Here is a 27271-nt window from a genome sequence, read left to right on the forward strand (position 1 = left end):
CAGGACTTGGGATGGGACGAGACGGGGGCCATGGAAGGGAAGACCTCCTGGAACAGCGGTGGCCTCCATCCACCAGCCCAATGACCGCGTCCAACGAGATGCATGACAGAAAAAATGCACATTGAATATTGAGACCAAATACAAAATATTTTAAATATCTGATTAATATTTTAATGTGGCTACCAGAAAATTTTCACTTACATACACGGATCACATTTCATTTTTATTGGACAGTGAGGCGTTTCAGAATGATTCTGAGTCTCCCGTCTTCTAGAACCAACCACTCTAAAGCTCCGAAGGAATAAAGGAGGAGGACCACATTTCAGAAAGAAGGAGAGTTGGTGAGGAACTGGCCCCAGGCCACGGTGAATTTGAAGTACCCGCAGGAGACGCAACTCGCCGTGGCCTGACCGCTAGCAAAACAGTCCTTAGGGCTGGAGGTGCAGCTTGGGAGCTCTCAGCATGTGTATGGGGGCAAGGAAAGCTCTCGGCAAACAGCAGAGGCACATGCTGGAGGCCTGGGGACACCAACAGTTAGAAAGAACCCTCAAGAGACTGAAAAGCAGTCAGAGAAATAAGAGCAGCGAGGTCACGGGCTTGCTTTGCTCACCAGGTACTCGAACCAGAGTTCACTGAGAGGCTGTAAGTGACTATCGTCCTCAAGTTGACAGACTGATTTTGGTGATTTTAAATGTGAATACGAATTTGACGTCATATCCTTCTCTGTGAGGGGATTCTGCCGCTGATCCCAATGACTTCCATTATTTTCAATTTTTATTTAGTCTCTCCTATCTCCCCGCTTACTTTCCGTTGTTTTCTTTGATTCCCTCTGAGTCCTTACCTTGGGTTCTAACCATTCTTGCTAATGGTCTGACTTTTCCTCTCATTCCACTGTTTTACCTTCATTTCATGGTTTCTTGCTCCCTCAATCCCCAAGAGGAAAAGTACATCAGGAATAGTTTTGCCTAATTCTTACTTTAAGCCAACTGTCACAGGGGAAAGTTGTCTGTGGCGTGTTTTTCCTCTATTGTAAAAGGAAGGATCAGAGCTTCTTAAACTTGTCACAACAGCATCTCAATTACTGGCAGTGGTCAGGGCCGCACGCATTTCCACGGATGCCCTTGAGGAGGAGGGACAAGAGCACCCTAACATGGAGACATGATGCTCGTCTTTCCCTCTCCACGTTCGATGTCACAAGGTCTGTTGGAGTGCAGAGGTCTATGAGGTCCTAAGGATAATCATGAACCCACTCTAATTCTTTTAATGAAAATCCTTCATAAATATTTCTTTTTCGATGCTGAAGATCAGACCCAGGCCCTTGCACATGGAGGCAACTAACCAGCACATGGAGGCAACTAACCAGCACTTGTTCTAGTTAGTTTTCTGCACACCATGAGAAAGAACGCGTGTCAGGATCTAAGAAATCTGTAAGTTAAGGGCGAATTCAGACTCCAATATCTGGTCAGAACACTGCATCATAAAACTAATACACAGACAAGGGATAAAATTATGGGAAGAAAAACCGTACATTTGGAAAAGTTCCAGCGTGGTCGAGGACTTGAACTTTCTTTGTAAGCAAGGGGTTTTGACCTTGGTCTTGCTTATGGTAGACATGCACATTTTTTTTTCAGCTATGAAGCTGGCTTTTAATTGTGGCAGCCTGAGAGGAGGCTGAAAACCAGAGGCCATTTCATAGTTTGACCTTGGGAGATGATAAAAACTTACTCATGGATTTTCTCAACAGATGAGCAGCTGCTTCTATAAAGACGGTTCACACATTGAAGGGCCTACCTGGGTCAATGCTGGGGAGCTGCAGTCCATCAGAGGCACAGGCCAGGCCTGTCACCCAGGTGAGACCTACCACTGAAAGCAAGACATCCTCAGCACACAAGCCGCCTGTCCTTGAATTTGGCCGCAGAGGTTTTTCCAAGCAGGATGCTTTGAGGCCAGGATTCAGTTACGTGGAGGCTAGTGGGCCTCAGAGGTGAAACTAGATCTAGTACTTTCCTAGCTGAGGTCTGAGGATCTGGGAGCATAAATGGGGCCTGGGACAATTGCTCTAAAGACCAGAGGATCAACTTGTTCCACTGCTTCTGCGGCCAGTGCTGGGACCACCTTTCCTGTCCTGGAGTTGGCTCTATTTATGAAACAAGTGCTGTGGTTTGTAAAAGTGTCCTCCAAAGGTGCCTGTGATAAAGGCTTGGTCCCCAGGGTGGCACCATGGGGAGGTGGTGGGGCCTGGTGGGAGGTCCTTGGATCACAGAAGGAGGGCACCTGACGGAGAATGTGGGACCCCAGCCTCTTCCTCTCCTCTGTTGCTTCCTGGCTCATGAAGCAGATGACCGGCTCTGCATGTGCTCTCATCATGATATGTCCCCTCACCAGAAAACCCAAAGTGTGGGGCTGATCCATCCTGGGCTGGAACCATCAGAATCAGGAGACCGACTTTTCCTATATGAACTGCCTCAAGTATTCTGGTACAGTGCTGAGAATCTGGCTAATGCAGCAAGGAACCAGCGACTACTTCCACATCACAAGCCCAGAAGGAACGTGTTCTGCAGGCCAGTTCAGGGCAGCTGCTGACGGAATCCCAGTGCCATGTGGACAAGAGACCCTCCCTGGCTGCCGCTGTCAGGAGCACAGGTCCTGCGGGACGACGTCCTCTGATGTTCCTCAAGGGCTGAGACCCTGCCAACTCCTTTGCAATTATGATCTTTGGGTTTTAATTCCTGGGAACTTCATAGCCAGAAGGGGTTTATATTCACATGTCTCTTTTGTTGACATTTGGTGATATGATTTTTTAAATAAATTATGTCATCTGAGCATTGCATAATCTCTGATGGGCAACAGAAACAACCTGGCTGAACATCATTTGAAACAAGAAATTAGGGTCCAACGTTTAACCTTAGTCCTGACTGGCCTCAGGGTGGACTTGACCAATGTGCTCTCTGGCCTTTTTCAGAGCCTTCCGTCCACTAATGGTCCCAGCAGATGTGCAGAGGAGCCTTAGCTAGCTTTGGAGGAGTGACTTCAAGAAGAAAGGAGCAGGACTGAGAGATTCCTGATCTCCTCCCCGAAAGGGGCCAGCCAGCAGATGGGCAGTGACGTCCAAGGGAATCACAAGCAGGAGGCTGAGGAAAACCACCCGGGCTGGGGGACAGGGGGGCCTCTCATCACTCCTCACTCATCCCACCCCAAGTGGACACAGACAAGGTGCCTATACAGACCGGAAGGTGCGGACACACAGGGAAGTGCCGTCCAGGGGCATCGTCTCCCACAATCTCACCCATGAGGATAGGAGCGTCAGCCTGTGGCTGCCAGGGACAGGTTCCTCTGAGCGTGTGAAAGTCCTTCTCACCCACAGTACTTGGTGAGTCAGCTGGCCAGCATTTCCTAAGTGCCTGCAATGGACCAGGCACTGTACCAGAGGCGTTGCCCTGGCGATTCCAGGTGAGGGCTGCCATGTCCAGCTGTGTCTTATCAGTGACTTGATATAATGTAAATGATGATGTTTCACATCCAACAAGTTAATTTTATGACTGGGGAAAAGGTGGAGTGAAAGTGAGAAAATCAGGTGAAAGCAAACAGAAAGGTTTAAGGAACCCTCAGAAGAAGATGCTAAATGATCACGTGTTTGAAGAGATGCTTTGCTTTTTCCCCAGACACTGTAAAATCTTTGACTTCTGCTAAGGGTCTGGCTAGGTGACATCTGTGTGTTTGGATTCTCTTCACGGCTTTAACTTCCCAGGAAAACAGTCTCAAAAGTATCCAGAGGAGGCAAGGCTAAGGGTGTAATTTGATTCCTTTTCTAGGAATTCAGGGGTGACAGGGTAGCTGCATTTACTCTGTCCAGGCATTGTGCTACGAATGCCACACACAGTCTTTCCGTCCCTGTGATGGTCCTATGAGGGAGGTGCTGTTTTCCTTATGGGACAGAAGAGGACCTGGAAACCAGGTTCCTGCCTGACAGCCAAGCCCACGAGTGAGCAGCTGAGGCCTCCTCCCGGGAGCTCCCACGCTGGCTGCCATTTTGCTCCACCAGGCCAAGTACCCTGGGAGAATTCAGCCTCTGGGGATTTGAATGAAATAAAATCTCCCTGGTGGCAGCTCCAGCCCTCAACCCACAGCACATATAAGGATGCTGGATTCAGCTTGGTTTCTAATAGCAAGCCACTGGAACGACTTGTTTGTCGAACCGCAAAGCTGGTGAACGGGTCATGCTACAGTCCCACGAGGTTAAGGTCAGCAAAAATACCCAACACAGGACGTGAGCAGAGCATTTTTGCCAGGTGTGCTGACGCTGGGCAGGGCCCTGGAGTCGACTGGGAGTGTCTCCTCACTCCGCACTGGCTACCTGGGCGGCACTGAGGGTCACGCAATCTCCCTTTCCACTATTTCTTCATTTGTAACTTGAGATAATAATAAAACCTGTAACAGCTGCTGTGAGAATCGTGAGTTAAAATGTGGAAAGGACTTAGATCAGTACCTGTGGTTATTATGCATGGTACTCTTTCAGTTATATTTGTCAATGGAAGAGTAGGGGGAAAAAAAAGAGTATAAGAGTATGAAAATGTTCACCATGACTGAAAGTCGGTGGCAAGGTACAAAGTCATGTTTATTTTTTCAATTCCCTGTCCTTTCCCCTACCTTCCTATAATACTGTTATTAAAAACCAAGCTGGCACCATATAATGGCTTGTTTAAAATAGGCAGTTTCTTGAGGCCTCCTGTAACGTGTAGTGAACGACAGTGTTAGAAAACTGAGGCAGATGACTGCCCAGCTGATGGTGAACGAAAGGAGTAACTCTGGAGCAGGCTCTAGGCCTCACCGTGATGGAGGAGGCTGGACTGTTTAAACAAGGAACACATTTGACTGACTGAAACCAGGACAACTGTGCGCCATAAAAGCTGATTGAAAATAAGGAAGCGATATTGAATATTCATATCAAATCTGCTGCCAAAAAGATAACTTTCTGACTTCTCCATAAAAAATTGAACCTGTAATAATACTGGTACAAGTTTAATGGTAGCCACGAAGTTTTGTGAGTTGGAACTCCAAGTTGCTGTTCCCGAGGCAACCTCACCGTGTAACCAAGGCATCCCTGCCCACGATTTCCAGACTCGGAGGACCTCGGAGGACCACCACTAGGGCCCATGGAGGCTCCGATGCCCTTCCTGCTGAGTCTCTTCCAGAACACCAGCCCTTGCTTGCGTAGGGAAGGCAGGTGGCAGGTTTCATGCCTCTGTGGCTCACAAGGCTTTTGTACTATCTCATTTCTCAAGATTATCACCAAACGATTTCTTCCCTTTCTCACTGTGTCCCAGGATTCGCTCAACTGCCGGTTGACACCTTCTCCCTGCCAGATGCACAGCTTTCTGCTGAGGGCACTGAGGGAGCTGTTCCTTCTCAGCGTCTACTCACCTCAACCTCAACAAGATCCAGGCCACTAACCATGATGAAAATCAGCGCTCGCCTTTTTTTTTTTTCCACTTTTTCTCCTGTATCTTTTCCATGTGCAAAGCCTCCTTTGAAGTCAAAGGGCCCTCCATGTGGAAGAGATTGCAAGTGATACAAAACAGAATGAGAGCTAAGCCCGTCATCTATTTCTCACATTCAAGGACAATAATACACATACACAGAGGAAAATATACCCCACAGTCACCAAAGCCTGGATAAAATTTGTATATTTCCCTGAAAAATAATCCAGACAGCTTCTCTGAGACAGAGAGACAGACAGACAGTCAGAGGAAACTAAAAATTAGTTTAATAGAAAATTAGCACCATATATAAATGGTGTAGACTATATATGCACATATATATTTATATATGCATACATATGTACATATATGTGTGTGTGTGTGTGTATGTGTGTGTGTGTGAATGCACACACTGGCAACACAAGAATAAACCAAAACCAAAACCAAAACCAAAACCAAACACAGCCTCCATGGAGCTTACAGATCAAGGGGGAAGAGACACTAAACAAAGGCTCACACAGAGACGTGTAAACTCATGTCGATCCATCTTGGTGCTGCCACAGAACCACTCAGGCTGGGCACTCCGACCGGCTCAGGCCATGAGAAGCGGTACAGAGGGTGCTGGGAGGGCTTTGGGGATGGGGGTTGGCACAGTGTGACCAGGCACGTGCGGCAAAAATGAGCCTCGGGCAAGACCAGTCTGGAAGGGAGGCAAACCAGGCCTGGCCGGGTCACTTATGCCAAGAAATGTGGTCTTCACCCTGGGAGGAATGGAAACCTTTGAAGGGTTTAAAGTAGGGCAGCAGCTAAGATCTGCACCAGGAAAAGCTCTGCTAGCTCTGGTTTGGTGAAGAGATTGGAAAGAGGAGAAAGGATCCAGGGAGATCCGATGGTGGCTGTGGCAGAGTCCCAACCTTCGCCTGGTGACAGCCGGGATGGGAGCGGTGGAAAGGCACACGTGGAGGAGCTGATGGACCCGGGGACCATTCAGGAAGAGAAGTCAGCATGAGGGTAATAAACTGGAGGCGTCAAGATGACTCCCGACCTCTGAGGTCCTGAAACAGATGGCTCGTGCTGGCCTGTGCACAGAGACGCAGTGCCACGCTTAGGAGGGTTCAAGTCCCGAGTCCAGCCTGGACGTGTCCAAGGGAACCTGAGGGGCAGACAGTGGCTCTACAGCAGTCTAGCTCAGACACACGTCTGTGAACTGTTGATGGGAGGTGATGGATAAGAAGAGAGGAGGACCCAGCGCCAAGCCTGGAGGAAAAGCTGTGTGGGCGGGCCGGCTGGCGGCAACCAGCGTGCGGGGGCGGCGGCGCAGGGCTGCGCGCTGAGAGCGCAGAAGTCAGTGGACAGCAGACACAGCTGCCGAGAAGCTCCGAGCACCAGGGCCACCCTGTGTCCTACCCCCGCCAGCTGGCTGAGCAGCCCTCCAGGGCTCATTTCTGCGTCCTGACCATGAGGGGAACAGAGCTGAAGTTTCCCCCAGCTGCTCTGATTGCAGTCAATCAATTCTTTTCCAAAATCTCTTCTAGATGAAAAACAAATTCTTCCAAAAGAAAAGCACCAACTGCCAATAAATAAAACATATATAAAACAGAGGGTCTGTTTTAAAGAAGTTCCTGGAAATTTAGGCCCCTAAAGGCAAGCAACAAGATGTGCTGCCAATCATTCAGGCTAAACCCATAAATCAATTTATCAATGTCCAACGAGGCTTGCCAACATATTTCCAGGTTTTGGGTTTCGATGAGAGTCTAGAAAGATCTACTTATCCTACAGCTCCTCTGAAGCAGAGTACTAATGGTGTTACTAAGGAAACGCTCAACATACTCAGCTGTTAATAAATGTTTTCTATGGAAAAATGTATTCACAGGTCCGAAGTGGAAACCCGGCTTTGAACCTGTTCTGACGGAAGGGAATCAGGCAAGTTGCTTCCTCACGTTTTGGGTGACTGATGGGTCTGTGGGTTTTGGCAGTGCAGGCTGGGGGGACGTCAGCCATCAGTGAGCAGGGATTCCTCCTTGGGAAAAACCAGTCAGCCTGGCTACTCCGTCCCCCAGCCCCGGGTCGCAAGGGCCTCACCACTGCCCCTCTTGGGCACCAGTCTCTTACTCTGACCAGCTGTCTGTCCACCCGTCTGTCCTACAGGGCAGAGATCGCCTCTCACCTCCCTGCCTTGCTTCTCAGAATTCTCTCTTGAGCATTTCTAAGGACATTCCTGCTAGTAATTATGAGGACAGGAACAACCTCTTCCTCCTCCCTTCATTCCACTCTGTGGCTTCCAAAGAAAGACCAAAGATGATACTCGTGGGACTCCAAGTCACAAAAACCAAATGTAAAAGCCACGTACCGATTGAGGAAAATGTCACCATTCCACTGCTGTAAAAAAGAGGGGACAGGCCTCAGGAAGACCTGGAAGCAGGGGACACGGTTAACGTGGGGCTTCCCAAAGTACGTTCTCAGGACCACCGGTGCAGGCAGACACCCACCAAGGCAATTTAAACAACTAGAAGAGTCTTGGGATTCCTGCAATGCCCTGTCCTCTTTTCTCAAGAACAACACATTCTCATATTAAAAATGTCAAGGTGAGCCAGGTCTGTGGCTTTTGGCAGTGCAGGCTGGCCTATAATCCCAGCGGCTCAGGAGGCTGAAGTAGAAGGATCACGAGTTCAAAGCGAGCCTCAACAACTTAGCAAGGCCCTAAGCAACTCAGTGAGGCCCTAAGCAACTCAGTGAGACCCTGTCTCTAAATAAAAGACAAAATTGGACTGGGGATGTGGCTCAGTGGTTAAGCACCCCTGGGTTCAATCCCTGGTACCAAAAAAAAAAAAAAAAAAAACCCTAAGGTGAATGTCCCCCAACATCTGACAAAAACGGTCCAACCTCCAAGAATTGATCTTTAATATACAGTATTAAAAATTTATTTATGAAACAAGTGCTAATTTTCCAGAGCCAAAGACAAGTTGAGTCTAGACTCAGCTAGAGATAGAAGAGCCATCCATCCACGTGTCCACTGAGGAGACAGGGGGAGACTGCTCACTATGTAGAGTACCTGCTATGCGTCTCCAGATGCTAGAACTTATGTCCACATGGTGGGGGTGGGTTGGGGTGGGTGTGGAAGTCAGTAACAGACACTAAACATAATTAAAGTTAAGTGGGATCGAGAATGCTGCAGTTGGTGGGGGAGGAGGATTTTTCATTTGACCAGAAATTTCCTCTGATAAAGTCCTGTTTCAATAGAGACCTAAAGAGACCAGGTGGATATTATTGGGGTGGGGTGGAGAGGGAGGTGGGGAACAATTCCAGCAGGAGGGAACAAGTACCATGATCCTAAGGCAGGACTGGCAAGGAAGCCTGCCGCCTGAGCCACAGTGAGGACCTGGGGCCAGAGATGCCAGGGGGCATAGGCCTAAGTGGGGACAGCAGTGCCTCCTGCTGGAGGGAAAGAGGAAGAGCGCTGATGATGAGCGCCATTTGTATAGGATTAAATGGAGGAGGAAGGAGCTGGCTGTCTTATTCCATCTGTTCTCTTGGCAGACGCCTACATATGTATAGTCCTAGAGATTCTGGCAAGGAGAGAAGCTTACAGGAGCCTGGAAGAGGTGAAAGGAGTCACTAGATCTCGAGGCTCCCGAGGACTCGGCCTGGCCTCCCTCCTCTCCTCTGACCCTGCGCTGTGCTGCGCCAGCCTCTCTTCAGTCTCCACACCCACAGCTCTTCCCAGCAGGCTGGCTTCCTGACCACCACGGGGGCTAACTGGGTCTTGTTCTGAACCCATCTACCTGCTCCCTCCCCAGGGGCCCAGTGTGCCCCTCACCTCCACTCTGCTCACATCAGCCTGCGTTCATTCTCTGCATCCAAAAGCAGACACTTTTTTTCTTGCTCACATGTCTTTCTGTTGTCTGTTTCCTGTCTTAACACAACTAGAATATCAGCCACTTGAGAGCAAGAACATATCGTCTTATCTGCCACTCTAACCCCAGAGGACTGCCTGGCCTGGATCCAAACCACGGGAAATCAAATAGGCAAATAATGCCAAAATCCCTCCAGAAGGCTGTAGTATTTGCCTCTTGACAGAACTAGTGAAGAAGAAAAGATGCCAAGAAATTATTTTTGATTGACATAGATCTATTAGGGAATTAAAATGTGATTAACACCACAAAGCGGATCATTCCCAGGTGTCTCCGCACAACACAGGATGCACTATATGACTTTGTAAAAGCTCTGGACACTTTTTTCAGTGCAAATATTTGATACAAAGGAGGTAAATGTTAACAAAGCATGGACTTGCTGAGTTTCCCTGAGTGCATCTGTTTCTCGATTGTGAGGAGGGAAAGAGGTAGTAAGAGTAGGTACCCTTGTTGTAAAAATTAAATGGGGTGTTCCATGGGACAATACCTGACAGAGAGGGCAGTTAAAGAAATCACTAGCTGGCCTACCATGTGGTTTGGATAAAATTTAAAATAAAATTTGTAGGTTTTAGAGCTTAATTTTGTCTTCTTTCCACATCTCAATAAAACAATTCCTTTGCTAGGGAAACCTTTTCCCCGCTTACTCATCCAACTGCACACTCAGTAAGTACCTCGCATTCTGTGAATGAGTAGTTCATACCCAGGGCACCACTTCACACGCGAGTATTATTAGAGGAGCCAAGGGAAAAACTGACTCAGTTTAAAAGTTTTGTGATAAAATTTTAGGAATTCAAAAGGACAACTTTATTAATTATAATAAAAAAGACTGCTAACTCTTAATATTTGCTGTGAAGAGTGCACTTTACAGGGGTCACCTCACTAGTCTTGCCAGTGACCCTGAGGTGCGTGCAGCTGTTCTTCTGATTCTGCCTTCACGCTGTGAGGCACAGAGACACTGGATTGTGTGATGGAACTCTTCCAACGACTAAGTGGGGACCGAACGCTTCTTGGGTTCCAAGTCGAGGCTCTTAACCTCCCTATTCAAAAACCAAAAGAGAGACATTGCTATCCATCTGCTTTCTCATCGAATAAAAGCTGATCTTCAACCCGTGGGAATTCATCACATTTTCTTAAATTGCCCCCGTGAGGAAACAGGAAGCCTGCAGAGGTTCAGGGCCAGAGCTGCTCTGACGAGCCACTCAGATTTCAAATTCCAACCTGCACGAGGCCAGGACTGCGCAGCTGACTCCCAGCTCCACACCAGGCTTGGGGGAACCCCGAAGCCCCTGGGCCTGTTTGTGGGAAGCCAGCAGTGTGGCTGCCCGGCTGCAGGGCAGGCCTGCCTGGGTTCACATGCTGGATACGTCACCTGGGGCAGGCTACTGAACCTCTCTGTGCCCCTCACAGAAATGCTGCTCTCCAGGCTACAAGAACAACGCGAGGTTAAAGAAATAACAAAGGTCAAGCGTGTGGAAGACATTCTTAATACATATTAGCGATCTTTAATGTTATCCATCGAAATGGAGAGAATGGTGTGTACCCTGCAAGGGGGTTTTGAAGGGCAAAGCACCTACCACCCTGAACAAGACACACTCTTGAGCTGTTATTATGACCATGAGTATTAAAAATAAAACACTCTGGAGAACGATGTCAACACGGCTAGCAGTTTCTGGGGCATGGAGCCGTCTTCAGTGATGCTATTTTCAGGAATTATAAAGGTGCTCCAGTGGCCCGTGTGGCCTTCCCTGCACTCAGCGTCCGCTGCTCTCTGCTCCTGCATCATCTTGTTCTAACTTACTTGTAAGCCTGTGTGCTGGGCCCTACTCGGCTGGCTGGAAGCATGACCCTTCTGTGTCTGCCATTTCCTTGCTCAGTGAACTTGGGGAAATTATGTCACCTAGCCAAGCTTTTTTTTTTTTTTTTAATCTGAGAATTGGAACTAATAATCCTGTCTTCAAATAGATGTTCTGAGCAGACAGTGTAATGGACATACATGAAGTACTCAGTAAAGTGCCTGGCGTCTGGTGAGTGCTCAGTAAATCACAGGTATCACTGTCCAGCAAAGGCCAACTCTGCTTCATGCTCCTTTGGAATTCTAATATCTTCCCTAGTGCGCGGGGTTGGCCACAGACTTGTCGGTGCGATGGTTCTAGACCAGAACATAGCGACACCAAGGGTCACTGGCGAAGGTGCAGCAGGTACATGGCAGGTCACCAAGTCTGAGTGGGGGCCAGCCCTCCCAGCTAAAACACGTGGCACGTCACCATGTCTGAGTGGGGGCCAGCCCTCCCAGCTAAAACGACAGGCTTAAACCAGTTTCACTGGACACTGGAATTTACTAGACGCAGAGTCACATTTTCAGAGCTACACACAATGACCCCTGGAGTGATGTGTTTCGGTGGGAAACTCAGTCACCATAAGCAAGCTTAAAATGACGACTGTGGGTAACAATTAATTTCAAAAATCAATTTGTTTCCTCTGGATGAAAGAACAATGGTGAGAACTAATAAGCAGTTCGATGGCGTTCTAGACCTTCCCTGGTCGATGCTGGCATTGCCGTCATTTTACAGACATTAATTCCATTTAATTCCAGATTTTACATCAGGCCAGTTCAGTCCAGATTTTAAAATCCTTACTTCACTCATTCTACAGTTACGTGGTGGCTATTCGTTATGAGCAGATTCTACATGAGGCGTCGAGGACAGAGCGGTGGAAGTGGCGCTGCTGGTCCTGATCTTACAGAGCACGCAGAAAGTGCGAGGGAGACGGACAGGAAGCGAGGAGCTACCTAAGACTGGGGTGAAGAAGGCACAGGATCCCGTGGGAACTCAGGGGAGGGCTGCCAATAGTACAGACATCGGGAAAGGACCCCTGAAGATTTGCCATTTCAAATGAGACACTGACTCAGATGCTGTTCAGGTAAAAACAGAAACAAGCACTCCAGAAAGGAGCACACGAAAATCCCAGCGGAGGCCGGGCACAGGGGCCCACGCTTGCAATTCCAGCAACTCAGGAGGCTGAGGCAGGAGGACCGTGAGTTCCAAGCCAGTGTCGGCAACTTTGCGACAAAATCAAATAAAATATAAAGGGTGAAGGAGTGTAGTGCAGCGGCAGAGCACATGCCCAGCATATGTGAAGCCCTGGATTCCATCCCCAGTACTGCAAAAAAATAAAGAGCAATTAAAAAAAAAAAGAATCCCAGCCGGGAAAAGGCTTGCACCACTGAAGAAGCTGCTGGAGCACAGAACCCAGAAGTTCTGGGGCACGGGAAGGAACAGGAAGCAGTCAGGGAAGCGGGGTGGGGGGTGGGGGTGGGGCGGCAGATGTTAAGAAACTGGACTTCACCCCAAAACTGGAGAAACGTTTCTGAATGATTGAAGCCAAGGAGTACCACGTTGATGTCTTTGTTTGTATCAAAACAAAGCAAAATGCATCAGATGTTCCCCTCGTCTGTGATTTTAGCAAAAGCCTTTTAGGGGAGAGTGTTGGAACTTCTGGTTAAACTCAGTCTTTCAATTACTTGAGGATTTTAATCACCCATATCCTTCCTGACCTCCTTAATCATTGTTAATTGAAAACTGGCTGTAACTCAAGAGACTCCATGAGGAAACTGAACAAAGCACGTAGCAGATGAAGTCTTGGTTTCCACTGAAGGCTGAAGAACACATAAGTAACAGGCATTCTGATTTCTCTGGGAAATGGAGAGGCCCTGGTAAATATCCGTCATCCAGAGCAGCTATTTTGTTAATCCCCTAAACTAGTTGCAGATGTTGGCTCCAACAGCTAGGCTTTGCATCTGTAATTTTAAAATTGTCTCGTATTTCTAAAACCTGACTCCGCATGCACCGGAAATCAGTGACATGAATTATGACCTTCAGGAAGAAATTCCAGAAGTGATGGGAGAGAATATTCAGACTGTGATCGGCTCTGTGCACAGGACGGGTGAAGGATGACACGGGTCTTCCTCCAGGACACGGACCTGCACCAAGCATTTGAAAACGAAACCCTGCAAGGGGCTGTACCCAGCAAGAGGAAGTCATTTATAGATAGTCGGGTTCTCGAAAACAAATCCTCCTTTCCCGGTCCCCTCCTACTTTCCAGCGGGTCAACAGGAAGACCAGAGTGCCGGAAAAGGAAAAGACTTTGGAAGAAGGAGATAAAAAAACGAGACACAAATGTACACTAAAAATTCCTTACCTTAATTAAGAAGATCATTTTTAGTAAACTGGGGCAGGAGGCAAGAAAATGACTTGCTATTAAACTGATGTTCTAGTTACGATTGTGCTTTTTCATAAAAGATGCGAGTCATTAGAGACTCAAATGAACACTTAAAAAAGTGGCTGGAGAGGATAGAACCCCACGGTTAAAGAATTATATTGCAAACAAGAGTGATCATAGGCATTAAAAATAATTTAAGTTATGATGATGGCTGTATTTAGTCTCAATATTTGTATTTCTCAAGCTCATAGCTGTGTGCACTGTTTTCAAAGGATTCCTCCATCCATCCAGGCAGTACAAATGGCAGCACATCGAATACTCTGCTCACAGGGGCCATCCATCACAGGCTGTGTGTAAATAACCTCACTGGGAACCAGGGCACAAACTCCAGCCAATTATTTGGTAAGAAGGAGCACAGCACAAAGCTTCAAGGAACTGAGACTCGATTATGAAACCAGGACACTCATTTCCTGGATGGGAAACATTCATCCTGTAGAATTCAGCTAATGGAATTCCCTGTGGTGGGGAAGGGTCTGGTTGCTGAGTCAAAGAAATTGCCTAGTAACTTTAGGGATAATTTTTGCAGTAACTTTAGGGATTCATTCCTTAGTCCAGCTAAAGCTCTACATGTTCACATTTTGTTCTAAAGATTATCTTTAAGTTTTTATTTTTTGTACTTATATAATTGGGCAATACATACTTTCAGGCAAATAAGCCACTTTGAATGTTTCAGATAAATTTGAGAACAGCATTATCTCTTTCGCTCTATGAAGACTATTCCAATTAAATAAAAAATCTTGCTGGACTACTCCAAAAAAAAAAAAAAAGTCTTGCAAACTACTCCCAAGAGAAAGTAAAAATGATTCCATAGAAACTATGAGGGACTTGTATATCTGGGGCAAGGAGAGAAGAAGGGCCTCCACACAGGGGTGGGGATTATAGCAAATAGGATTTTAAGCTGCCGTGTACAGCAACTCTCTGGGGCATCAAAAGCCCTAAGATTAGAATATACATACCTTATCTGAGGGTAAAAAATTGCATTGCTTTCAAACGAGATTATCCAAGTAGGAATAACATTTTAAAATTTATGACAAAGTGTCCAAACAACTTACACTAATGCCAGCATCAGTGCACTGATATTTTAGGGACCTTGACCCTGACATAGCACAGAGCACTGGACCCCAGCTAAGTGAAGTCCACAGCACTAACCTCCGGATCCCACGCCTGGCTGGGATGCTCAGCACGAGCTTTCTTCTCTATGAACATCGACTGCAGGATTCTCATTAAAACATTAAGGATATATAAAGATGTCTCTGTTTTGAGCATTCTAAGTTAAACATTCTGACTCAGGAGAAGTTTCTATGATGTTATTTTCCTGGGTACAAAGAAATCCGTGCCCCAGGGACAGAAACTGCAATTTGCCTTGGTCATGGTGAATTTGGGACATATTCATGATCTATGGATTTGATTTCAATATGGGCAGCAATAAACAAAATGAATAAAAGAGCTCTACAGGAGATAAATATAAGAATGTCTCAGCTCCAAATGACATTTATTTTCACTGTGGTAATAAACTAGGGGCATCCTTTCGGAAGGACCTTCCGGTACAGAATATGGACATCACCCCTGAAAGAGATCCCATAGCACCTTTATAGTCAATGAGACCTTATAATTTGTCCTTTGTCAACCCCACGCATTGCTAAATTGAAAGGACCTGGGTCCTCTGAGGATAATAGAGAAACTGGCCCCCCTGTGGAGGAGTCTGCCTGTGCCCTGGTGACCCAGCACCAGAAAAGCCTCCTGCTTCCTTTTCGCTCCGCTGGACACCACCCTGGGTTTCAGTCTTCTCAGGGCCTCCGTTCAACGCTTACTCCCCGCAGCAAGTCAGCCAGCCCTGTCCTGCCCAGCAAACGGAGACAGATAATCCGGCATAAAGTGCACGGTTTCTGTGACATTTCTCGTCTAGTGAGAAATGTAATAGCATTCCATATTTATTCTTTTTTTTTGTTTTTTGCGGTGCTGGGGCTTGAACCCAGGGCCTTGTGCTTGAGAGGCAAGCACTCTACCAACTGAGCTATCTCCCCAGCCCTTATTCTTCTATTTACAAAGAAAAAATTCATTTCAAGGGCAAAGTAAATGAACTTTTCTAATTGAACTTGAACAATTAGAAAATTCATTCAATGGCAAAACATTTACCGCCAATAGCCAAAGAGGGCTGATGCCAGAAGAGCCAGGACTGTTAATAAATATGACAACGAATTTCAGTCTGCTCAGTAGGTAAGACCGAGAACATGTCAATGAACTTACGTTCAAGCAACGGGGGTCTCCCGTGAAGAATATCTTTATCGCAACAAATACATTTTAACTCAAAACCCAACAACAAAACTAGGCTAAAAACATTCTCATTAAAATAAAAAACAACTACAAAAATCCATTTTATACTGACTCAAAAGGAATAATATGTGAAAGTAGAAATAGAAGATGCAACTACGCCAAGAGTTCAGAAAAAAAATTATAATTACATAGAAAACTACTAAAGAATCCAATAAATTCCACTGATACAAATTCCTAAAACCAAAAGTTTTCACATAGCAATAAGTAGTCAGAAAACATATGAAAAAGACATTCAATTTGCAATTACAACATAAGGGTATTTCTAGTTATTTTATATGAGTTTAAGAAAGTTAGGTGAACACCTAGGAAATCATAATAAATGGAATGAACAACTGTCTGGATGGGAAAGCAGGATATGAAAAGATGAAACATCCTTCCAGATGTATAAAATATCGACTGAAATAGAAATAAAGCTCACCGCAATATGACAAGATTTTAATCTTCAACTAAAAGAAGGAGTGATCTATAAATGCCAAAGGCATTTTTATAAAAGAAGGGTAATGAAAGAAAACAGCCTAGCCGACCTTCACAGGTGTTAGCACGGTCATCCAACAGTGTGTCATCCAACAGGAGGGGAAGGGCGCAGCAACCGCAGTACACGCCCTGGGTTCAGAACTCAGCTGGACCGGGACTGGGCCCGAACCCTGCCACCTCCCCACTGAGAGACCCGGGGTGAACTGCTTGGCTTCACTAAGCGTCAGTTACATCACTAGCAAAGCAGGAGAAACCGTGGAGTGATTTCATAGGGTGGGTGTGGAACCCCGGGCAGCAGCGAGCCACGGTGCAAGCGTTTAAGGAAGGCGAGTGGCCATGGTCGTTACCCACTTGCAGCTGAGATTCCTGTATGATGAAGCATTGCAAAGCCTGTGTATGACTGTACTCATACATTCGCTCCTTTGGATGATGACGAGGACGACGATGATGATGAACGGCCAAGGGAACCGAGCAGCTACATGTGCACTGCGTGGGTCCCTGTGCCTTCGTAACCGAAGGGGTTCCATCCTCACAACAGCCCTAAGACTCAGACACTATCGCCACATCTCTTCTGCAAATAAAGAAGCAGTGGCACAGAGGTGCCAACAGCTTTCCCGTGGCTGGCAAGGGGCGGAGCCAGACGCTGCAGGCTGGCAGGCAGGGCCCAGATTCCAGGCTCCTAAGCTTCATGCTCAGCTTCCCAGGTCAGGCCTCGCTTCGCACCCTGTGCCCTGATCAATCCTAGATGGACCCTGGAGACAGGCGCCAATGCTCACCTCGTGGACATGGTAGAGACACAGGGGCAGACACTGAGCTGCTCTGGAGGCAGGCCCACCCTTCTACACGTAAATGTGGTGGAAGGAGCCAGAGCAAAGGAGCGGTGCTCAAACTGACCTCAAAGCAGGAGAGGACGGAACAGTGGTACCCAGAAGGCTGCGGGGAAGGTGTGAAGGAGGGAGGATGGCCAGCGGCGCAGGCACAGCTGGACAGGAGGAGTGATGCTCTGCAGCAGCGGAGGGCGGCTGCGGCTGACAACAGGCCATCATCTCAAAACAGCTAACGGGAGTATTTTGAGTGTTCCCAAGAAAAGCAACCGTCTATGTCTAGGTGAAAAATGTGCCCATGTTGCCCGCCTGGTCGCTACACAATGTACACCCGCACTGGTCTCCACACTGTGCCCCTCGATGTGTGTGATCACGACGTGGCAGTTACCATGGAAAAACACTGGAAAATTTACCTCATGAACCTTACCAATAAAATTATACATAAGAAAGTGAGGAAAAGACTTGCTAGGGAATATGACAAAAGATCAATAACATCATTACATCAATATTCTGCTATGGACCAACACAAGTAAAAAATTCCAGGAAGAATATGGATAAAGGCATGAATAGTTCATTCAGAAAAGGTGTCAATAAGCAAGAAAAAGGCTCCTCCTTATTAGAAAATTATAAGTGACTACCGCTGAGAGGACAGAAGTATGTGAAAGGCAGCGAAATGACCTTATTTTCCCATCAGTGATTTTTAAAATCCATAAAAATGATTGGAAGAATATAAAATATAAATGCCACAAATTTTTTAATTGTCTAAATCAACAAAATTAGAACCTTTTGTCTTATGATATACAATAAAATAAACAGATGAGCAGAAAATGTTAATTTTATATATAATACCCACAAAATACAGGATATTAAGAAATCCTCAAACACAACACTCCCCTACAATTGGGCAAAAGACACATCAGACTGTCCATAGGAGAGGGAATACACACTTTTATAAATACATGTAAGGCTGCTCCATAATTTGCAGTAAGCTAAATGCAAATAAAAACAGCAGTGGACATTCTCTGCATTAGATTACCAAAAATTATGTAAAACACAACTCTCAGTGCTGGGAACTAAGGTACTTACACATGCAGCTGCTGGTCTGTACACTGGTTCAACCACTTTGGAAAGGAAGGAAACAACACAAGCATGAATCCGCAGAGGGATGTTAAATGGCTGGTACATCACACCTTGGGACACGGTCACACTGCCGCCACCAGAGAGGCTTGTTCATCTTCTGCGTGTTTTGCAGGGAAAGATGGCTAAGATCCAGCATCGGGCGGACACAGTGAGTTTGTCCTCAGGTATGTTTACTGAGCACCTACTAAACATCAGGTTAGGGATAGATGAGTGAGCACAAGATACGAAATCCTTGCCTTTGTGGTGCCTCCAACTCTGCATAAATGTGCACACTAAGTACCCATTTATAGTTTTTTGGAATCCCAAAGGCAGTATCTTTGCATGTCTGTATGCATACATGTTTCTGCATGTGTACGTGTGTGCGTGTGATAACAGTGGTGATACCCACAGGGTGAGTGGGACCGGGTGTGGGTCAAGGCTCTGCTTATCTGCATTACTGTTTTACAATGAAAATGTGTTCAATTATTTCTTGTGTAACTTAAATGAAAATTACAGCCTCAAAATTACTTGTTGCATTGATAATCTGTGCTGAAAGGAGCTACACCTTGCCCCAAAGGGTGCAGGGTGACTTCTGCTTTTCCTAGGGTAGCAAACCTCATAACAAGTCTCTGCAGACAAGGACGACGGAGAACAAGAGAGTTGGTGAGGGAAGGGGATGCTAGGGATCCCACCACCTGGAGGTTGCAGGTGCCTGGGTGGCCAGCAGCACTCCCCCTGGACAGAGCAGTTGGGGTAGGTGAGGTTGGAGGAGCCTCCTCAGAGGGAGAGGGCACCCTAGGCAGGGTCGGAGACAGGTAAATCCCCACGTCCATAGTCACAAACAGAAAGATGTCAGAATGTCACTGGCCTACTAGTTCAGGTCTCGAATTACAGAGATCAATAAAATAATAGCTTCTCTAGTGAGAGATGCTAAACGTTAAAAATGGTGTAAAAATTCTGGAGAATTTTTGAACCAGTGGCCTTCCACTTACTTGAGATCAAACATTGTAGAAATAAAAAGCACACTTCTGGAAATAAAGGTACAATCACAGAGGACAGCAAAGGCAGGAAGGGGTGCTGCAGACACAGGACAGAGCCGGGAGAGAACCTGTGCTGAGCCAGTGGCTCTTCCCCAGGTCAGCAGAGACAGGAAGACCACAGCTGAGGCGGGGGGCGGGGTTCTGCCTTGAGAGCGTTCTCGAGGCAATCTCCAATACGTAGGATCTGTCTCCTCGCTGATTCATAAGCTCTAACCCATCAATTAAGGTGCAACTTGGCTATAAAAATAGTACACACATCTGTATAATTTCTGGAACACAAAACAGAAGTGGCATACAGGAAGTGCTATTCCAAATCAAACTTCAGATTTCTAAGATGCAGACCAAACCTCAGGCTATACCTTGACTACGCGTGGCTTTTATGGGCTCCATTCTCTATTTTAATGAAATAATGATTGCTCCGTTTTATAAGCTATCAATTGGCCCCTTTGGAGATATCGTCATAGAATTAAGGGATAAAAGAGAAACAAATTCAATCAGCTAGTATCATCTTGTGCTGTTAAGTAGAATAACTGATATAAACCTAACTTATTCTTTTCAGAAACTGAGAGCACTGGTGTAAGAAAAATTTTAAGAACGTAATTATAACAAAAGCAAGTGAGTTTAAATGATGTCACTTGCCATAATTGAGGCTATGAAATAAACTAACCACAACATTTATAAGGAATTAAGCATGTCACACGTGGAAGAATCCTGTCATCCACATTCAATGGTTCTCTCTTCCAGCACCTGTCCTGACTTTCAACAACTCCAGCAGGTGGACAGGGCCCATCCCCACTTGTGGGCCATGTGATCTGGTGAGGGGCCGGCCGTGCCCAGCTGGATCTGGTCTAAGCCCATCAGGATGCCCGTCTTCCAGCCGTGGTGACTGACTGCAGGAGCATGTGACCGAAGCCAGGCCAATCACTGTAACCTCAGAGTTCTCCTCAAAGTCCTGGGCAGGCAGCCTTATTTCTATGGGGTTCAAACAGGGAAGGAAAGTCCCCGGGGAGTGATGGACATTGTCCTGCAATGCTCTGTGGCTTGAGAACAGCCCACCAGCAAAGGGGCAGAGACGGAAAAGTGCAAGGAAGGGAACCAGCGCATCGAGGCAGTTTGAGCCAGGGACTGAACGGTGTTCGTTCCACTCCTGAAGTCCTCAGTGACAAACTAACGGGTTCCCTTTTTTCCCCAAGGTCACTGGAGTTTTCTGAAATTTATGTCTGAAAGAATACTGGTACCAGGGAGTCAGGTGAGGGTGGCGCTCAAAGGAGCTCCTGGCTGAGGTAGCAGAGGCGCAGCAGGCGCTGCCAGGAGCCCTCTCCTTCATTAGGAGGCGGGCAGTGCCGATAACCCCTGGTGCCCTCAAACAACTGATTAACCTCTCACCACTATCAACCCTGACCTGAAGCACGCATTCGCCAGGGCTGAAGAACCAGGGGACCCGGTGGGAAATTCTCAGGATGCTGGGGACACTGATGATTTTCTGAGACCCACAGGTGCTTCTGTCTCTTCTAAAACGATTTTTCAGAATGAAAGGCGGGAGAATCCCTGCTGAGACAGGAAGGAAGGACCCTTTCTGCCTGCAGCCTACACCTCGGAAGGTTGGGACCCCAGTCACTGGGAGATCCGCAGGCCTGGGAAAGCCACATCTCCCACTCTGGTCAGTCATGGGCACTGATGGCAGACGTACAGACGTGCAGGGGCTCGTGCAAGCACCTGGGGACAGTCTACTCGGACACCCCACCGCAGTGGAGGCTGAAGGAACGAACACTCAGTCACGCAAATGCCACGTAGATCCTCCTCACCCAACACACTCACCCGTTTCCCTCCAGCCACCCACACCTTCTGCAAAAAAAATACCTGCCGCCCTCATGCCGGCTCCTCCTGCACGTCTGTGCTCATCCTGTGACCCCGCTGGCCTCCAGGAGGCACGCCTGGCCTCTCAAACCTTCAGAGACTGACAGCTCACCACCGCAGCCTCCCTTCCCTCTCCTCACCCTGCACACGTCTTCTCTGACTTCCCGAAACCCCCAGGGCCCTGGCTCATCTATTTCAACTTTCAGTCAACACCGTCTTCTGTCTCCTCTTCGTTCTGTCTGCCTGGCAGTTAGGGAAATGCACATGGCGGAGCTCTGGTCAGGGAATGTAAACGGAGTGATGTGGGCCACTCGGACTGATCTCTAAAAATCTCCCCCACCCAGGCTTCCCATGTACTAAAAGGCAGGGCAGGACTCAGCCTGCCACTGAAGCAGGGTGCTCCTCTCTGGACTGGTAGAATAGGGAGGACTCAACCTTGACTGTGCTCAGGGACGGAACTCTGGGGTGCTCTCTGGTGGGCCTGTCCTGACTTACGTGAGGGTCAGACCCGTTCAGATTTGAACAGGCCTTTCCCCAACTCTCTCTCTTCAGTCTGCTGTGCTCTGGGTTGGATGCTGCCTTCCAGTCATGGGCTACAAGAGCAGTCCCCGGACCCAGAGGTCACTGTCAGTGGACCTCGGACGGTCCCCAACACCACACAGAACCGCCCCGGTCCAACCCCTGGACACTTTGCCCAAGTTTCTTGAGCTTGAGAAACACCTACTACTGACCATGCCCTCCTTGAAACGTCCTCCCTGCTGGTTTTTCGTTCAACCCCTCTCCAAGTTGTCCCTCCTCTTTTGTCACGTCTTGGTCTCCATTTCAGTTCCTCAAACTTCTCCAGTCCTTTCTCCATCGTCCGTTAAACCCTGTACTTCCATCCGTGTTCGTTGGAACACTGTGTTAATCTGCCCTGAGGCTTTGACAAACACTGCACAACAGACAACCGGAAAACTCACGTGCTTAATCTATACGGACCAGAACCTCAAACCCCAGGGATGTTTCCAAGGTGCAAACACATCAGCGCCTTCTTCTCCCGTCCTCCCTGACGCTGCTGCTTTCCTCCTCTTCTCCCTTTGTCCGTGGATCCCCGTGGCATAAGCCTGGAATGATGACTCAATGCTCCAACAACCACCTATAACCCAATGCTAGGCCCTACGTGTGTTTTTAATCTGTCCCTTCTACAAACTTATGGATTCCAACATTTGTAATCTTCTCACCTGAATTACTTAAAAAAATCCTCATCAGTTTCCTTATCTGTATTTTCTCTCCTTCACTCCATTCCATATGGTTGACATGCAGAGCTTCCCATGGTAAAATCAGTAGGTGTCCCTTCCCTACTGGAACCTTCACTGGCTCTCCAACACCTGAGAAATAGTTCTGTCTCTTCTGAACACGAGAATGCTTTATCTCACTTCCCACTAGATATTTTACTGTCATCTCCCACAGCCACTCACACTCAAAGCCACTCTTCCCAACTCTAGACCCAAATTTGACCTCTTCCCTCTGTTCCTAACTCCATGAAAAGCACAAGCACCATCTTTCCTGTGCCTAAAACAGTCTCTGGCCCTCTCCCAGCATCCAGCTCAACGCAGAGCCTTAATCTCTCTCAAGTTCATCAGCCTCTCCTCACAGCCTCCCAATGTCTGAACCCAGACCACCACAATATCTTATCCACAGCAGCCTCCTAACCAGTCTCCTTTCCATGTCTTGTCTCTCCTTCAAAGTCTCTCTCCATTTCACAGGCAGAATGATCCTTCCAAAATGTTGACAGGCTTGAGCTTAAAAGCTTGCAATGATAGTCTGCTGCCTTCAGCAACACAAAAGTACCTTTGATGGGACCAAAATCCTCATAAAGGAAGACAAAAAATAATAAATACGTAAGACTGTTTCAAATAATAAAATATGATGGTGTAAGACTGGGAAAGTGGGGTAACCAGATCCAGTGGTCAGCCTCTTGCCCTGACAGACCAAAGCTGCTGGCCTTGGTAAGGAGGTGAAGCGGTTTCCATGTGCTGGCTCACCAGCACCCACACCGGGCTGAGAGCTCCCAGGTGCCCAGGACTGGATCACTGACTGCTCTCGACAGCACCATGGACTCAGCACACCCAGGACTGGATCACTGACTGCTCTCGACAGCACCATGGACTCAGCACACCCAGGACTGGATCACTGACTGCTCTCGACACCACCATGGACTTCGCACACCCAGGTGTGAACTACATGTGTGATGAGGACAGGGCTGAGTGAAGTTAAACTTCAGATCTGAAGAGTCCAACTTTAGATGAATTGGGTGCTCGTTTTGGCATGCATGCGTTTGGTGGCGTCAACTTGTGGCGCTATTAAAATTTCTAGGCAGAAAACAAGGAGTGGGATTTGGACTCTGAAGAGGAGTTTTTCACTTTCCTTAAGTCCTTCCAAAACATTTCAGAAAAGATGCTACACAGGAATCTCTTACAACCAGGAGACCTAAGAGGACAGAAGAATAGGTGGCTCACTTGCTAGGCTCCCACGGGGCTTTTAGCTTTACCAGCTGTAATCGCCAGCACCGATCCGAGGCTGGGCTCCGCCGGGGTTTCCGGGCTTTGAGCCTCTTGACAGGCACAACCATTTTCACTCAACCCTAGGTTAACATTAGATATTCAGATTCACAAAGAAAACAATTCCAAGTCATTATGGGTCATTTCAACTAAATAGAAAAACTATAAAATACCCCCCAAAATGTATGCTAATGTGTGTAAATTATTGGCTTTGATTCTGGAAGATAAGATATTTAGATTCATAATCCCATAGTTGAAAATTGGCAGATTTTTAAACAAATTAGCAGTCAAATCTGACCTGATATAAGAGGATTTGTATCTTTCATTGGGTCTGCTTGGTGTGACTCTTCATTTGTTTCACTTTAGAAATAGAACGTTTGACTTCAGGGCACTGTCTTAACCCCACAGGGATGCTGGGCAGTATATGACATAGGAAATGCATGGTTTTCCTAAAGTGCAAATGATTCTGACCTTCAATCCTCTCTGGTCCCAAGGATTTTGGAAAAGGGATCTATACTCTGTGCTAACACCCACCAAAATTCCACTGTCTTGGATTAGAAAGCTTCCACAACGTGTGAAGTACTCAGCAAAAGCAAAATCGCAGACACACAGTTTGTGTAACTTTAGCATTTTGAAGTTCCATGACAGAAAGCTGCTCTGAGTTTCCTTGCAGATCTGATTTAAAGCACACAGGAGCCGTTACACTACTGCCTGTCCTACATGTGCATCATTTGTGAGCTAGAGATGCTTCTGACCACGAGGAGACCTTTACAGTAAAGCCTTTACACCACACCCAGTTATAATCCAGGAATCGTGGGCAGCAGAATAATTTGTCATACCTTCTAATTTTTCCCAGTATTCCAGTTTTCTCCTTTTATAACTCTCAAGAGTTTTTGTACATTTAATATTTTTTCTCCTGGAAGTTCCAAGAAGCAGTACCTACCTCCAGGGAGCAAATTTTCCATTCTTTATAGGGCAGAGTTGGTAATGGCTGCAACTTCATTGCATATATTTCTGATTCTCACAATCACCCTGCAGAGGCATTTTCTACTCTTCCTATGACACAAGTCAACAAACTCAGGCTCAATTCATCCAAAGCTACATGGCTCCTAAGTAGTAGAATGGAAGTTGAACCCAGGAATGTCTAGGTCCAAAGCTCGTGTCTTCCAAAGCACCAAGGGACAAATAACTGACCCATGTTCCAATCTCATTCTCAACTTGTACTGAGTGGGAGGGGTAAGTCGGCTTCATCCACAGAAGAAAATGGGAGGTAATTTTATTCTAAATTCCTATGCTAATCACTTGAAAGTATCTTTGTCATTCCAGAAAATAAAGATAGAGGACACGTTTTAAAAGATTCAACTCTAGAGTCACATAAATTTCAATGTAGTTTTCATTTTGTTATTTAAAAAACAAATAATTGGAAACATAAAGGCTTATTGGCAAATACAGCAAAAATCAGATGTTCGATTTTCACCCACCTTTTAGAAGCATCATCTATATTTATTGAAAGTATTATCACACAGGGATAGAGCAAGGCTTGTGCCTCAAACAACAAAGCATGGAAGGACAGAGGTGAAGATCATTAATGATTTTAATCATTTTAAGGCCCATTAAAATTAGAGAAATATCAAAGCACCCACGATGTTAAGGGTTTATGATTACAGCATTTTAGAGTCTACTAGTTCATACCTTTCAATCACAGCAAGTCATTAGCAGTGAAGGGATGAACCCTCTGAAGAGGATCTTTATCTCAGTGATAGGGTGTTATGAACAAGACAACCTGAGTTTAAAAAAATTAGTAGCAAGCGCTAGTTTAGTTAATCAGTTAAAGACAAACTGTGCCCTTGGAAAGCTAAATGAAAAAGCAACAGTAAAGCTTACAGAACTTAGCTCGTACAATTTGCCTTGAAGGCGGAAGATTGGTTCCCTGAAATAGCAAAGAATTATATGCTTTAGTTCAGAAAAAAAGTTTTTAAAATAAAGTCTGTTATTACCTCTTCTCCGTTCAAAACAATGGAAAAAAAAATCTAGAGCAGAGGTTTCAATTTGTTCAATAATTGCACCTCTGAATTTAAAAAAAAAAAAAACAACTAAAAAAATCATCATTGTTTTGACTTGAAAAGAAATAACAATGCAAATATTCATTATCACATAAAACATAAAGAAACAGCAAACTGTGGGAGTTAATACAATCTCTGCAGAGCGCTATTAGTCAGAGACAGCTGGTCAGCCCCCAAACACAAAAACTCAAAAGATCAGATCTCCTTGGAATTCACGTCTCCGTTTACCAACAGGAATTTAGGGTGGCAGAGATCGAACCCAGCCACTGCCTTCTCTATGAGCTGTCCCTTCACTGTTTCCAAGCTGTGCGAACGTGTGAACTAGTCGGCAGCACCAGAAAGCTCATGCAGTTATTCACCAAGTCTCAACCTTGAACCAACCCACAAATCCAATGTTAAGTTTCAGGGTAATGTAAGCAAGCAAAAGGAGGATGGAAAGAGTCAAAATTGAAACGCAGAGCGAGTAGCAGGAAAGTTATTTAAAATAAATCCATACGGTTAACTGCGTAAAATAGCCAAAAAGAAGTGCGATTCACTCCAAAACTTTTAGAAGCAGAAGTCAAACAAAACAAAAAGCTGCATTTCAAGCAAAACTTGCACGATTAATTTGCACTTAAAAAAAACCATCAATCAAGCGATTTAGTTCAAATTCCTGGGGTGGGGGGCGTGCATGCACTGATTCTCTTGCACAATTCCTACCTGATTCCCAATTGTGGTTTTCTTGTGGACCTGACTGCTCCTCTGCTGAGCACTGAGAAAAGCAAAGGAAAGCAGCGCTGAAGAAACGCAGGTTTTCTGAACAGTAACGACACTACAATAAACACAGGCTGCAAAATAAACAGGACAACCGAGGCAGAGCTGGTATGGAATATCCAGGTCAGTGTAGTTCCGGAAGCAAAATCAAATCAATGGACTTCTAACGGCAATTAACAATCATGAGTCTCCAGCTGGCAAAACCTTCATTGTGTTCCTGACAATGTGAGTTGATGCGTGTGTGACATCCCACAGGTAGGAAGAAGCGTGTAACGAAAATTAAGTGAATGCTTGTTGAGTGCACACATGTCCTAAGTGCTTTATGGACAATAGTGATTTAAAGTCGTACAACAACCCTGCAAGGTACTCACTCTTACTATGCTTGCTTGACAGACAGGAAGTCTAACCCCTGCCCCTGCCTCTTTAGCTCATGTCCTCCCTCCCTGGAGAGTTCCAGGCCTCTGGACCCTGCTCTCTGCCCCCACACTCCCACCCCAGAGGCTTGGGTAGGCGTGCGACCTTGGGGCTGCTTCCGGGGCATCTGCACAGCCCTGTTGGGAAGGGCGTCCGCCCTCTCCTCCTGGACCCTCACCCCTCGCTC

General features: G+C 46.5%; 1 protein-coding gene across 7 annotated transcripts in view; it reads right to left on the reverse strand.

The window, feature by feature from the left end:
* Dnm3 (dynamin 3) overlaps positions 1–27271 on the reverse strand; it is a 472254-nt gene that overhangs the window by 235169 nt on the left and 209814 nt on the right. For 4 of the 7 annotated variants that reach the window (XM_047520009.1, XM_047520007.1, XM_047520006.1 and 1 more), the window contains exons 13-14: positions 26617–26668; positions 25755–25784 (exon numbers count right to left, since the gene is read on the reverse strand). In XM_047520009.1, the coding sequence (XP_047375965.1) occupies positions 25755–25784; positions 26617–26668 (82 nt within the window). The remainder of the gene's footprint in view (positions 1–25754; positions 25785–26616; positions 26669–27271) is intronic. The other 3 variants (XM_047520011.1, XM_047520008.1, XM_047520012.1) reach the window with 1 other exon arrangement.

Source organism: Sciurus carolinensis, chromosome 12 (assembly GCF_902686445.1).
Source record: "Sciurus carolinensis chromosome 12, mSciCar1.2, whole genome shotgun sequence".
NCBI lineage: Eukaryota > Metazoa > Chordata > Mammalia > Rodentia > Sciuridae > Sciurus > Sciurus carolinensis.